Source organism: Pyrgilauda ruficollis, unplaced genomic scaffold (assembly GCF_017590135.1).
Source record: "Pyrgilauda ruficollis isolate IOZ18807 unplaced genomic scaffold, ASM1759013v1 scaffold601, whole genome shotgun sequence".
Lineage (NCBI taxonomy): Eukaryota > Metazoa > Chordata > Aves > Passeriformes > Passeridae > Pyrgilauda > Pyrgilauda ruficollis.
Window position 1 is genome coordinate 17,168 of NW_024527723.1, and position 13,245 is coordinate 30,412.

Genomic DNA, 13,245 nt, shown 5'->3' on the forward strand with positions numbered 1-13,245 from the left:
GTCAGGGACAGGGATGGGGACAGGGACGGGGACAGGGACAGGGATGGGGACAGGGATAGGGATGGGGACAGGGATGGGGACACGGGGACAGGGACAGGGATGGGGACAGGGACAGGGATAGGGATGGGGACACGGGGACAGTGACAGGGACAGTGACAGGGACGGGGACAGGGACAGGATGGGGACAGGGATAGGGATGGGGACATGGGGACAGGGATGGGGACATGGATGGGGACAGGGATGGGGACACGGGGACAGGGACAGGGATGGGGACAGGGACAGGGATAGGGAGCAAGACAGGGGATAGGAACACAGAGATAGGAAGAGGGATGAGGACAGGGACAGGAGAATAGGAACAGGGGATAGGGGACAGGGACACGGGATAGAGGACAGGGACAGGGGATAGAGGACAGGGACAGGGTGGGGACAGGGACAGGGGATAGGGATAGGGACAGGGGACATGGGACACGGACATGAGTAGCAACAGGGACAGGAGACAGGGACAGGGACAGAGATGGGGACAGGAGAGAGGGACAGGGACAGAAGGACAGGGATAGGGACACGGGACACAGGACAAGGACATGGGACACAGATAGGGACAGGGATGGGACAGAGACAGGGGGACACAGAACAGGGACATGGACAGGGGACATAGGACACAAACACGGACAGGGACACAGACAAGGATATGGGACAAGGACACAGGCAGGGACACAGACATGGACATGGGGCACAGACATGGACATGGGTCACAGGACACAGAGATGGACCCAGGCACAGGCAGGGACACAGGCAGTGACAGGGACACAGACATGGACATGGGTCACAGGACACAGAGATGGACCCAGGCACAGGACAGGGACACAAGCAAGGGACATGGACATGGACACAGCTCCAGGAGGAGATCCCAGCAGGATCCCAGCTCCTCCAGCCAGGCACAGGCAGGGACACAGACACAGGCAGGGACAGGGACAGGGACACGGGCAGGGACACAGCCATGGCCACGGCCACAGCTTCAGGACAGGGCCAAAGCTCTGGGACAGGGCCCCACCTGCTCCAGGAGCTGCTCCCGCTCCCCCAGCCTGGTCTCCAAGTCAGCCACGGCCTCCTGGAGCCGGCTCTGCTCCCGCTCCGCGTCCCGCTGCTGCCGGCACAGCCTGGCCTGGAGCGCTGCGAGGGGCACGGGGCAGCCAGGGTGCAGGAGGTGGGACCCCCCTCCATCCTCAGGGAGATCCCACAGGGCAAACCCCTGTGTTCCTGCTCCATCCCATCCAGGACAGGGAGATCCCACATGGGAACGCCCTGTGCTTGTGCTCCATCCCATCCCATCCCTTCCCATCCCATCCCTTCCCATCCCATCCCATCCCATCCCATCCCATCCCGATCCCACTGTGGGATCTGCCCCTGGAGGGCAGGACTTTTCCAGCCTTGGCTCCCAGCCTCTGGCTCGCCAGGGGCAACTTGAATTCTGTGAATTCTGCAAATTCTACAAATTCTGTGAATTCCATGAATCCGGTAAATTGTGTGAACTCTGTGAATTCCAAGAATTCTGTGAACTTTTCCATTTCCCGCGGATCCGGTGGGATCCCGGACGGAGCGGAGCCCCTGCTCGAGTGCCACTGGCCACTCAGACCAGCAGAGCCCCTGGCCAGGAATCCCCCCAGGAGGGCTGGGACAGGGATCTACAGGCCCAGGGATCCTTCTGGACACCAGGATTTGTTCTGGGACTGTCTGGATTCCGTGGGATCGGCTCTGAGCCCTTGGGATGGAGCAGAGGGTCCTACTGGAATGATGTACTCGAAGGGAATTTACCTGTGAGCTGCTCGTCCTGCTCCTGGGATCTGCAGTGGTCCTGGGGTCTGGGGTGATCCTGGGATCCGGGGTGATCCTGGGTTCTGGGGTGATCCAGGGATCTGGAATGATCCAGGGTGATCCTGGGGTCTGGGGTGATTCTGGGTTCTGGGGTGATCCAGGATGATCCTGGGGTCTGGGGTGATCCAGGGATCTGGGGTGATCCAGGATGATCCTGGCGTCTGGAGTGGTCCAGGGGTCGGGGGTGATTCTGGGATCTGGGGTGATCCAGGAATCTGGGGTGATTCTGGGGTGCAGAGTGATTCTGGGAGGATCTGGGGTGATCCTGTGCCCCAGGGTGATTCTGGGATCTGGAATGATCCTGGGGTCTGGGGTGATCCTGAAGTCTGGGGTGATCCAGGGGTCTGGAATGATCCTGGGGTCTAGGGTGATCCAGGGATCTGGGGTGGTCCAGGGGTCTGGGGTGATTCTGGGGTGCAGGGTGATTCTGGGATCTGGAATGATCCAGTGCCCTGGGGTGATCCTGTGCTCTGGGGTGATCCCGTGCCCCAGGGTGATCCAGGGAAGGAGCAGGGAACTGGGAGCACAGGTGAGACCCCATTCCTTACCTGTGGCAGCTCTCCGGGAGCTCCTGCAGCCCCGGTCCCCGCCGTGCCCGCTCCAGCTCCAGCGCCCGCACCTGGCGGGAGCGGGACGGGCTCCAGGTGCCACCCTGGGCTCCCACGGCCACCTCCGGTCCCCCGTGTGGCCAGGGTCCCACAGGTGACATGCCCAGGTGACACCCCCAGGTGACATCCTCACATGACCCCTATAGGTGACCCCCCAGGTGACATCCTCACATGACCCCCACAGGTGACCCCCCCAGGTGACCCCCACAGGTGACACCCCCAGGTGACACCCCCAGGTGACATCCTCAGGTGACACCCCCAGGTGACATCCTCAGGTGACACCCCCAGATGATACCCCCAGGTGACCCCCACAGGGTGACCCTCACAGGTGACACTCTCAGGTGACACTCTCAGGTGACCCCCCAGGTGACACCCCCAGCCCCCACCTGGTTTTCCAGCTCCTCCAGCCGGGCCTGGAGGCTGCGCAGGGCGATCCCACAGCCGGGGTGCTGCTGGCACAGGTGGGATTGGAGAGTTTGGGAATCCTGGTGGGGCCGGGATGGGAGAGATCCCAGATCCTCCTGGTGGGGCCGGGATGGGAGAGATCCCAGATCCTCTTGGCGCTGTTGGGATGGGAGAGCTCCAGGACCCTCCTGGCGCTGTTGGGATGGGAGAGCTCCTGGACCCTCCTGGCGCTGTTGGGATGGGAGAGCTCCAGGACCCTCCTGGCGCCTCCGGGCCGGGAAAGCTGCGGGATGCTCCGGGCAGAGCCAGGACGGGAGAGCTCGGGGATTCTCCGGGCGGGACGGGGCTGGAGGAGCCGCCGGATCCTCCTGTGGGGACACAGGGATGCTCCAGGAGAGGCCTGGGAAGGGCAGCTCCCCTCTGCTGGGAATGCTGATCCATGCCCAGCCCCCCCAGATCCCAAGGGATCCCCAGGGATCCTCCCTGCTCCGGCCCCAGCACCCACCTGAGTGGGCGTGGCAGGACCCGGCGCCTCCTGCACAGCTGGGGTGGAAAACGGGACAAATCCATCACTGGGACACACGGAAGGAACGGAACTGTCCCATCCCATGGATCCCATTATCCCATTCCATCCAGACCCATCCTAGGGATCCCATCTCATTATCCCATCCCATGGATCCCATTCCATCCCATCCCACAGATCCTATCCCATGGATCCCATCCCATTATCCCATCCCATAGATCCCATCCAATCGTAACTGTCCCATCCCATGGATCCCATTATCCCATTCCATCCAGACCCATCCTAGGGATCCCATCTCATTATCCCATCCCATGGATCCCATTCCATCCCATCCCACAGATCCTATCCCATGGATCCCATCCCATAGATCCCATCCAATCGTTCCCATCCCATCCCATGGATCCCATTATCCCATTCCATCCAGACCCATCCTAGGGATCCCATCTCATTATCCCATCCCGTGGATCCCATTCCATCCCATTCCATAGATCCCCTCCAATTGTTCCCATCCCATCCCATGGATCTCATTGTCCCATCCCATCCAGCACCATCCCATGGATCCAATCCCATAGATCCCATCCCATCCCATCCCATCCCATCCCATCCCATCCCATCCCATCCCATCCCATCCCATCTCACTGATCCCATGGATCCCATCCCATTATCCCATTATCCCGCTATCCCGTCATCCCATTATCCCATTATCCCACTATCCCATGATCCCATTATCCTGTTATCCCACTATCCCACTATCTCATTATCCTATTGTCCTGTTATCCTACTATCCCACTATCCCGTTATCCCACTATCCCATTATCCTGTTATCCCACTATTCCATTATCCCATTGTCCTGTTATCCTACTATCCCGTTATCCCACTATCCCATTATCCTGTTTTATCCCACTATCCCATTATCCCACTATCCCATTATCCCCCATCCAATCGTTCCCATCCCATCCCATGGATCCCATTATCCCATTCCATCCAGACCCATCCTAGGGATCCCATCTCATTATCCCATCCCATGGATCCCATTCCATCCCATCCCACAGATCCTATCCCATGGATCCCATCCCATAGATCCCATCCAATCGTTCCCATCCCATCCCATGGATCCCATTATCCCATTCCATCCAGACCCATCCTAGGGATCCCATCTCATTATCCCATCCCATGGATCCCATCCCATCCCATCCCACAGATCCTATCCCATGGATCCCATCCCATAGATCCCATCCAATCGTTCCCATCCCATCCCATGGATCCCATTATCCCATTCCATCCAGACCCATCCTAGGGATCCCATCTCATTATCCCATCCCGTGGATCCCATTCCATCCCATTCCATCCCATTCCATAGATCCCCTCCAATTGTTCCCATCCCATCCCATGGATCTCATTGTCCCATCCCATCCAGCACCATCCCATGGATCCAATCCCATAGATCCCATCCCATCCCATCCCATCCCATCCCATCCCATCCCATCTCACTGATCCCATGGATCCCATCCCATTATCCCATTATCCCGCTATCCCGTCATCCCATTATCCCATTATCCCACTATCCCATGATCCCATTATCCTGTTATCCCACTATCCCACTATCTCATTATCCTATTGTCCTGTTATCCTACTATCCCACTATCCCGTTATCCCACTATCCCATTATCCTGTTATCCCACTATTCCATTATCCCATTGTCCTGTTATCCTACTATCCCGTTATCCCACTATCCCATTATCCTGTTTTATCCCACTATCCCACTGTCCCGATATCCCACGATCCCATTATCCCCTGGCACAGCTCCCCCAGTTACAGAGGAGGGTCCCCAGGGTCCCCAGGTGTCCCCTGCCCAGGCCAGGTGACCTCCGAGGACACCTGGGGGGGACAGGGGCCTCACCTGCTGCCCCCTGCCCGCGGGGCCGTGTCCCGAGGGGGAGCTCCAGCCTGGGAGGGGAAATGCCACGGGAGAGTCAGGGGGGCACAGACCGCCCAGCCTGGCCTGGCCTGTGCCACCTGTGCCATCTGGGTCATCTGTGCCACCTGTGCTGTGCCACCTGTGCTGTGCCACCCGGGCCACCTGTTCCACCTGGGTCATCTGTGTCACCTGGGTCACCTGTGCCACCTGTGCCACCTGTGCTGTGCCACCTGGGTCACCTGTGCCACCTGGGTCACCTGTGCTGTGCCACCTGTGTCACCTGTGCCACCTGTGCTGTGCCACCTGTGCTGTGCCACCCGGGCCACCTGTTCCACCTGGGTCATCTGTGTCACCTGGGTCACCTGTGCCACCTGTGCCACCTGTGCTGTGCCACCTGGGTCACCTGTGCCACCTGTGTCATCTGTGCTGTGCCACATGGGTCACCTGTGCCACCTGTGCTGTGCCATCTGTGCCACTTGTGTCACCTGGGTCACCTGTGTTACCTGTGCCATCTGTGTCACCTGTGCTACCTCTGCCACCTGTGCTGTGCCACCTGGGTCACCTGTGTCACCTGTCCCACCTGTGCCACATGGGTCATCTGTGCCACCTGTGCTGTGCCATCTGTGCCACTTGTGTCACCTGTGCCACTTGTGTCACCTGTGCCACCTGGGTCACCTGTGCTACCTGTGTTACCTGGGTCACCTGTGCCACCTGTGCTGTGCCACCTGGGTCACCTGTGCCACCTGGGTCATCTGTGTCACCTGTCCCACCTGGGTCACCTGTATGCCGCTGTCCCACCTGGGTCACCTGGGTCACCTGTGTCACCTGTATCAACCATATCACCTGAGCCATCTATGTCACCTGAGTCACCTGTGCCATCTGTGCTGTTCCACCTCGGTCACCTGTGCCACCTGTATCACCTGAGTCACCTGTGTCACCTCTGCCACCTGGGTCACCTGAGCCGTGTCACCTGTATCACCCGAGTGATCTCTGTCACCTCTGCCATGTCACCTGTGCCACCTGTCCCACCTGTGTCACCCGAGCGGTGTCACCTGTCCCACCCCACCTGCCCAGTGCCAGGGATGCCACCTTTGGGACTCGGAGGGAACAGGGACACCCCAAACCTCCATCCCAGGGTCCCCTCCCCCCACACTGGTCACCTGAGCCCTCCCAGGTGACACCTGTGTCCCTCCCAGCAAAACAGGGACACTGGGGTGAGCTGAGCCTTGTCCTGGGAACAGGGAGGTGGGAGGAGCTCAGGTGGGGGGAATTCCAGAGTAGGGACGTCCCTGGGGACACCCGGAGAGGACACCTGGGACAGTGACATCCCTGGGGACACCTGGGACAGGGACATCCCCGGGCACACCTGGGAGAGGGACATCACCTGGGGACACCTGGGACAGGGACATCCTCGGGCACACCTGGGACAGTGACATCCCCAGGCACACCTGGGACAATGACATCCCCGGGCACACCTGGAGGACACCTGGGACAATGACATCCCCGGGGACACCCGGAGAGGACACCTGGGACAGTGACATCCCCGGGCACACCTGGAGGACATTTTGGGACAGGGACATCACCTGGGCCAGGGACACCTGGAGAGGACACCTGGGACAGTGACATCCCCTGGGCACACCTGGAGGACACCCGGGCCGGGATCCCCGGTCCCGGAGATCTCCTGGATGCCAGGTGGGAGCTCCTGGGGGTTCCCGGGGGTTCCCTTTACCTGCCGGGCTCGGGGGGCTCCGGGCCCCTCCAGGGGTGGGAATTTGGCTCCGGAGGCTCCGCCCGGGACGGCTCCGGGGCCAGGGCAGCGCCAGGGCAGCGCCGGTGCCGCAGCGGGGATCCCGGGACACCGGGGCCCGGGGGATCCTCGTCCTTCCATCCCAATCCAAGGAAATCCTTGTCCTTCTGTCCCAGTCCTGGGAAATCCTTGTCCTGTCCTGATCCCGGGGGACCCTCGGCCTTCTGTCCCAATCCCGGGGGATCCTTTTCTTTTGATCCCAATCCTAGGAAATCCTTGTCCTTCGATCCCAGCTCCAGGAAATCCTTGTCCTTTGGTCTCAATCCCAGGGGATCCTTGTCCTTCTGTCCCAACCCTGGGAAATCCTTTTCCTTCGATCCCAGTCCCAGGAAATCCTTGTCCTTCGATCCCAATCCTGTGGGATCCTTGTTCTTCTGTCCCAGTCCCGGGAAATCCTTGTCCTTTGATCCCAGATCCAGGAAATCCTTGTTCTTCTGTCCCAATCCCGGGAAATCCTTGTCCTTTGATCCCAGATCCAGGAAATCCTTGTCCTTCTGTCCCAGTCCCAGGAAATCCTTGTCCTTCTGTCCCAGTCCTGGGAAATCCTCGTCCCCCAGTCCCAGGAAATCCTCGTCCTTCAGCCCCAGCCAGGCGGCCCCGGAGGGACGTCGGGAGCTGCTCCCAACCGGACACCTGTGGGGGGAGAGGGACACCGGGGACACTGGGGACAATGAGCAAAACAGGGACACTGGGGACAATGGGGACACTGGGGGACAATGGGAACAATGGGGGCATTGGGGACAATGGGGACAATGGGAACAATGGGGGCACTGGGGACATTGGGGATACTGGAGACAATAGGGGACAAAGGAGGACAATGGGGACAATGAGCAAAACAGGGACACGGGACAATGGGGACATTGGGGGACAATGGCAACAATGGGGGCATTGGGGATACTGGGGACAATGGGGACACTGGAGACAATAGGGGACAATGGGGGACAATGGGGACAATAAGCAAAACAGGGACACTGGGGACATTGGGGGACAATGGGGGCATTGGGACACTGGGGACAATGAGGATATGGGGGACAACGAGCACACCAGGGGCATTAGGGACACTGGGGGAAATTTGGGACAATGGGGACAGTGGAGGCATTGGGGACAGTGGGGACTGGGCAGGTGACAATGGGGACAATGGGGATATTGGGGACAGGTGACAATGGGGACAATGGGGACATTGGGGATATTGGGGACAAGGGGGACAGTGGGGACATTGGGGACAGTGGGGACTGGGCAGGGACAATGGGGACATTGGGGACAAGGGGGACAGTGGGGACAGTGGGACACTGGGGACACGGCTGGGTGGGGACATCCCCCCTCTCCTCCCCCCGCCCGGTACCTCCGTCTCCGCCCGGTCCCCGAGGCCACCGAGGGCTCGTAGGATCCGAAGGGAAATCCCGGCTCCACCTGGGCCCCGCCCGGCCCTGCGGAACAACAGGACCCCAGATTCCCAAAAATCCCCAAATTCTCAAAACTCCCGAAACTTCCAGTGGGACTGGCCATGGAAAACACCTGTGCTGCTCCTCCCTGGAATTCCCAGTGGGATTGGGATTGGAAAACACCTGTGCTGCTCCTGCCTGGAATTCCCAATGGGACTGGGATGGGAAAACACCTGTGCTGCTCCTGCCTGGAATTCCCAGTGGGATTGGGATTGGAAAACACCTGTGCTGCTCCTGCCTGGGGAATTCCCAGTGGGACGAAACCTCTGGAAAACACCTGTGCTGCTGCTCCTCCTGGGAATTCCCAATGGGACTGGGATTGGAAAGCACCTGTGCTGCTCCTCCCTGAAATTCCCAGTGGGATTTGGACCCTCTGGCAAACACCTGTGCTGTTCCTGCCTGGAATTCCCAGCGGGATCTGGAGCCTCTGGACCCCCTCCCGTGGATCCCCCACCCCGGCCGTGCTCACCTGGCTGCTCCCGCTCCTTGGGGTCCGGCTGGAATTCCGCCTTTCCCGGCTTCTCCTGGATCCCGGCGCGGCCCTTCCGGAGCCCCTGGCTGGGCACAGGTGGGGGTGGCACTGGGGTGGCACCGGGACCCCCCTGTTCCCGTCCCCATCCCGGTGTCCCCTCACCCCCCCGGCGTTCCCGGCGCGCTCCCGGCTCCGTCGGCGCCGCTGCCGAGTCCCAGGGAGTCCATCAGGTCATCAACGTCGTCCCCAAAGGTGACATCGGGACGGGGGGGCGGGGCTGGGGGGATGGCACTGATGGCATCTGGGACGTCCCTGGGTGCCACCAGCTCTGGGACATCCCTGGATGCCACCAGTACTGGGACATCTCAGGGACATCCCTGGATTTCACTGACATTGGGACATCCCTGGGCGTCACCAATTGGCTCTGGGACATCTCCAGGTGTCACCAACAATGGGACATACCTGAGTGTCACCAACTCTGGGACATCTCCAGGTGTCACCAACACTGGAACACCTCAGGGACGTCTCTGGGTCATCAACTCTGGGACATCTCCAGGTGTCACCGACATTGGGACATCCCTGGGTGTCACCAATTGGCTCTGGGACACCCCTGGGTGTCACCGACATTGGGACATCCCTGGGTGTCACCAGCACTGGCACATCTCAGGGACATCTCCAGGTGTCACCAACAATGGGACATCCCTGGGTGTCACCAACTCTGGGACATCTCCAGGTGTCACCAACACTGGGACATCTCAGGGACATCTCCAGGTGTCACTGGCTTGGGGACATTCGCAGGTGTCACCAACTCTGAGACACCTCTGAAAGTCACCGGCGCTGGGACATCTCCGGGTGTCCCCAGATCTGGGAATCTCCATGTCCCCCCCGTGTCCCCTCCCTGTCACCCTGTGCTCCCCATCCCACAGGATTGGGGTTGATCCCATTGGAATAGGTTGATCCCACAGCAATGGGGTTAATCCCATGGAATGGGGTTGATCCCATGGAATGGGGTTGATCCCAAGGAATGGGGTTGATCCCATGGAATGGGGTTGATCCCATGGAATGGGGTTTGATCCCACAGGATTGGGGTTGATCCCACAGCAATGGGGGTTGATCCCACAGGATTGGGGGTTGATCCCACAACAATGGAGTTTGATCCCATGGAATGGGGTTGATCCCACAGCAGTGGGAGTTGATCCCACAGGAATTCCCGGTACCTTTTTGGGGACCCGGCCCCTTCCCGCCGCGGTTCCCCGGCCTGGACCCGGCTCTGGCCATTCCCAGGATTTCTGCATCCAGCTCGTCCAGCTCGTCCAGCTGATCCGTTGGGTCATGGTGATCCACGGGATCAACTGGATCCTGGTGATCCATGGGATCTGGTGATCCATGGGATCCAGCTCCGGGTTGGGGGGAGCAGCTCCTGCCCTCACCTGCAGCCCAGGTGGGATCCCAAATCCCTTGGGAATTCTTCCCCGCTCACCTTCGCCCCTTCCGCGTTCCCCGCTGGGAATTTCCCATTCCCCATTCACTGGGAATTTCCCCTTTGGGAATTTCCCTTCCCCCACTGGGAATTTCCCATTCTTTGGGAATTTCCCATTCCCCATTCACTGGGAATTCCCCGTTCTTTGGGAATTTCCCACTCTCCATTGGAAATTTCCCAGTTTTGGGAATTTCCCGTTTCTTGGGATTTCTCCCCCTCGATCCTGATCCCGGGCACAGCCCAGGTGAGGGGGTGGGGCGGGGCCCCAGGTGCTCCCAGGTGAGCACACCTGGAGAACGAGGCTCAGCCCGGCCTGGGTGGGGGAGGGCAGGGCTGGGAGGGGCTCACCTGGGGTCACCTGGGCCCACCTGGGCTCACCTGCAGGAAGGGGGCGTGGGAACCTCGGGAGGGCGGAGCCGGGGCCTCCTCTGGAAACAAGGGAGGGGTCAGGGATGGACACGGAGACAGGTGGGAACGGGGAGGGCGGGGCATCCCCCCAGGTGAGCCCAGGTGAGCCCCAGGTGATCCTGGGGAAGGGGTTTCCCTCTAGGTGACCCCAGGTGTTCCCAGGTGATTCCCCCCAGGTCATCCCAGGTGATCCCCTCCCCAGTCACCAAGATGTTCCCAGGTGATCCCCTCCAGATGACCCTCCCAGGAGTTCCCAGGTGAGCCCAGGTGACCCCCCCAGGTGACCCCCTTGGGAGCTCCCACTTTACCATCGGATCCCAGGAGCTCCCCGAGCACGTCCCCGACGGGATCTGGAACAGGCCAGAGCCCAAGTGAGCCCCAGGTGTGCTCCACACACCAGGCAGGTGGGAAAAGCTCCTGGAACACCTCACCTGTGTCCTAGAACACCTCACCTGTCTCTGGGACACCTCACCTGTCTCTGGAACATCTCACCTGTCTCTGGGACACCTCACCTGTCTCTGGGACATCTCACGTGTGTCCTAGAACATCTCACCTGTCTCTGGGACACCTCACCTGTCTCTGGGACATCTCACGTGTGTCCTAGAACATCTCACCTGTCTCTGGGACACCTCACCTGTCCCCTAGGACATTCCGATCCCGCCCCATCCCAGCATTCCCAGGGACCCAAATCCCCTGGAGAGCAGGTGGGGACAGGTGAGGGGGATGAGGACAGGTGAGGACAGGTGAGAGCACTCACCTGGCGAGCTGCTCCGGGCCCTGGCAGCCTGCGGGAAGACAAAATTCCCTTGGGAGAAACGGAAGCACCGAAATCTCCCCACACGGCAAAGGTGAGACAGGAGGGGTTCCCACCCGGATCCCCTCGCCGGTCTCCCCTCACTCACCCTGGCCCGTCCCGGCCTGTCCGCCATTCCCGGGCGGTCCCAGCTCCGCCGCCCGGTACCGGCTCCGGCCCCCGCGCTCAGCGCCGCCCCGGCCGCGGCCCTGGGGGGAGAGGGAGGCGCCGCTCGGGTCCCGGTCCCGTTCCGGGTCCCGCTCCCGGTCCCGTTCCCTCTCCCGTTCCCGCCCGGGGCTCCGCCGCCTCCCTCACCCGCTCCCGCGCTCGCCATGGGCGCCGCCATATTGCGCGCCATCCTCATGTAAGGCCCCCGCTGCCATAGCAACGAGGCTGCCCCGCTCGGCGCCTGATTGGAAACCCGCCGTTACCATAACAACGAGGCTACCCACGCGCCGCCCCAAGGAAGGCCCCCCGCTGCCATGGTGACGGGGCTGCCCCGAGCAGCGCCTGACCCGAGCCTCTGTCGCGATTCTCCTCCTATCGCCGGCGATTCCCCGGTATCGCGGGGTTTATCCTGTCGGGAACTCTGCGTTCCTCCCCAGCCGGGATCCAGGCTCGGGTACCCCCGTAGGAAACATCGCGATATCGCGACACAACCCCCGGATATCGCCAGAAAATCCCAAAAATCGCCCGGAGGCCCAAAAATCGCTTTTATTGATCAACAAACGGGGCCAGGCCGGAAACGGGGGAGGGGACTGGGCCGTACTGGGATATACTGGGAGCACTGGGCTGGACTGGGTTGGACCGGTCCGGACCGGTTTGGACTGGGTTGGACTGGGACTGCTGGACCGGTTTGGACCGGTTTGGACTGGGTTGGACTGGGAGCACTGGGACTGCTGGACCGGTTTGGACCGGTCTGGACTGGTCCGGACTGGTGGGGCCCTACTGGTAGTAGAGCTCCAGGTTCATCCCGTCGTGGATCTCATCTGGAGGCGCCGTCAAGGAAAACAAATTTGGGGTTTTGGGGTGGGGCGGGAGGGTTTCTGGGATTTTGGGGTTCTGGGGGTTTTTGGGGTTCTGGGAATGCTTGAGGTTCTGGGGGTGTTTGGGTTTTTGGGGGGATTTAAGGTTCTGGGGATTTGGGGGTTGGATTTTGGGGTTCTGCAGTTTTTGGGGTCGGGTTTTGGGGTTCTGGGGGTTTTTGGGGTTCTGGGGGTGTTTGGGGTCGGGTTTTTGGGGTTGGGTTTTTGGAGTTTTGGGGTTTTGGAGAGGAGCCCTGGGGTTTTTGGGGTTCTGGGGTTGAAGGGTTTTGGAGAGGGGCTCTGGGGGTTTTTTGGGGTTCTGGGGTGTTTGGGATTCTGGGGGTGTTTGGGTTTTAGGGGAGGTTTTGGGGTTTGGGTTTTTTGGGGTCTCTGGGGTTCTGAGGGGTGTTTAGGGTAGGGTTTTTGGGGTTCTGGGGGGTTTTTGGGGTCGGTTTTTGGGGTTCTGGGGTTTTTTGGGGTCGGGTTTTGGGG

At 60.6% G+C, this 13,245-nt stretch overlaps 1 protein-coding gene across 5 annotated transcripts in view; it reads right to left on the minus strand.

Annotated features, from left to right (window-relative positions):
- Positions 1-12,024, minus strand: part of LOC121362312 (fas-binding factor 1 homolog) — a 19,214-nt gene extending 7,190 nt beyond the window's left edge. Inside the window, exons 1-15 of one of the 5 annotated variants that reach the window (XM_041483707.1) lie at positions 11,838-12,024; positions 11,693-11,720; positions 11,244-11,285; positions 10,906-10,955; positions 10,265-10,406; positions 9,210-9,324; positions 9,045-9,133; positions 8,476-8,560; positions 7,056-7,766; positions 5,309-5,355; positions 3,391-3,428; positions 2,867-3,253; positions 2,421-2,491; positions 1,813-1,913; positions 1,052-1,257 (exon numbers count right to left, since the gene is read on the minus strand). In XM_041483707.1, coding sequence (XP_041339641.1) covers positions 1,052-1,257; positions 1,813-1,913; positions 2,421-2,491; positions 2,867-3,253; positions 3,391-3,428; positions 5,309-5,355; positions 7,056-7,766; positions 8,476-8,560; positions 9,045-9,133; positions 9,210-9,324; positions 10,265-10,406; positions 10,906-10,955; positions 11,244-11,285; positions 11,693-11,720; positions 11,838-11,864 — 2,139 coding nt within the window. In that variant the 5' untranslated portion in view covers positions 11,865-12,024. Of the gene's footprint in view, positions 1-1,051; positions 1,258-1,812; positions 1,914-2,420; positions 2,492-2,866; positions 3,254-3,390; positions 3,429-5,308; positions 5,356-7,055; positions 7,767-8,475; positions 8,561-9,044; positions 9,134-9,209; positions 9,325-10,264; positions 10,478-10,905; positions 10,956-11,243; positions 11,286-11,692; positions 11,721-11,837 lie in introns of all 5 variants that reach the window. The other 4 variants (XM_041483709.1, XM_041483706.1, XM_041483708.1 and 1 more) reach the window with 4 other exon arrangements.
- Between the last annotated feature and the right edge of the window lie 1,221 nt (positions 12,025-13,245).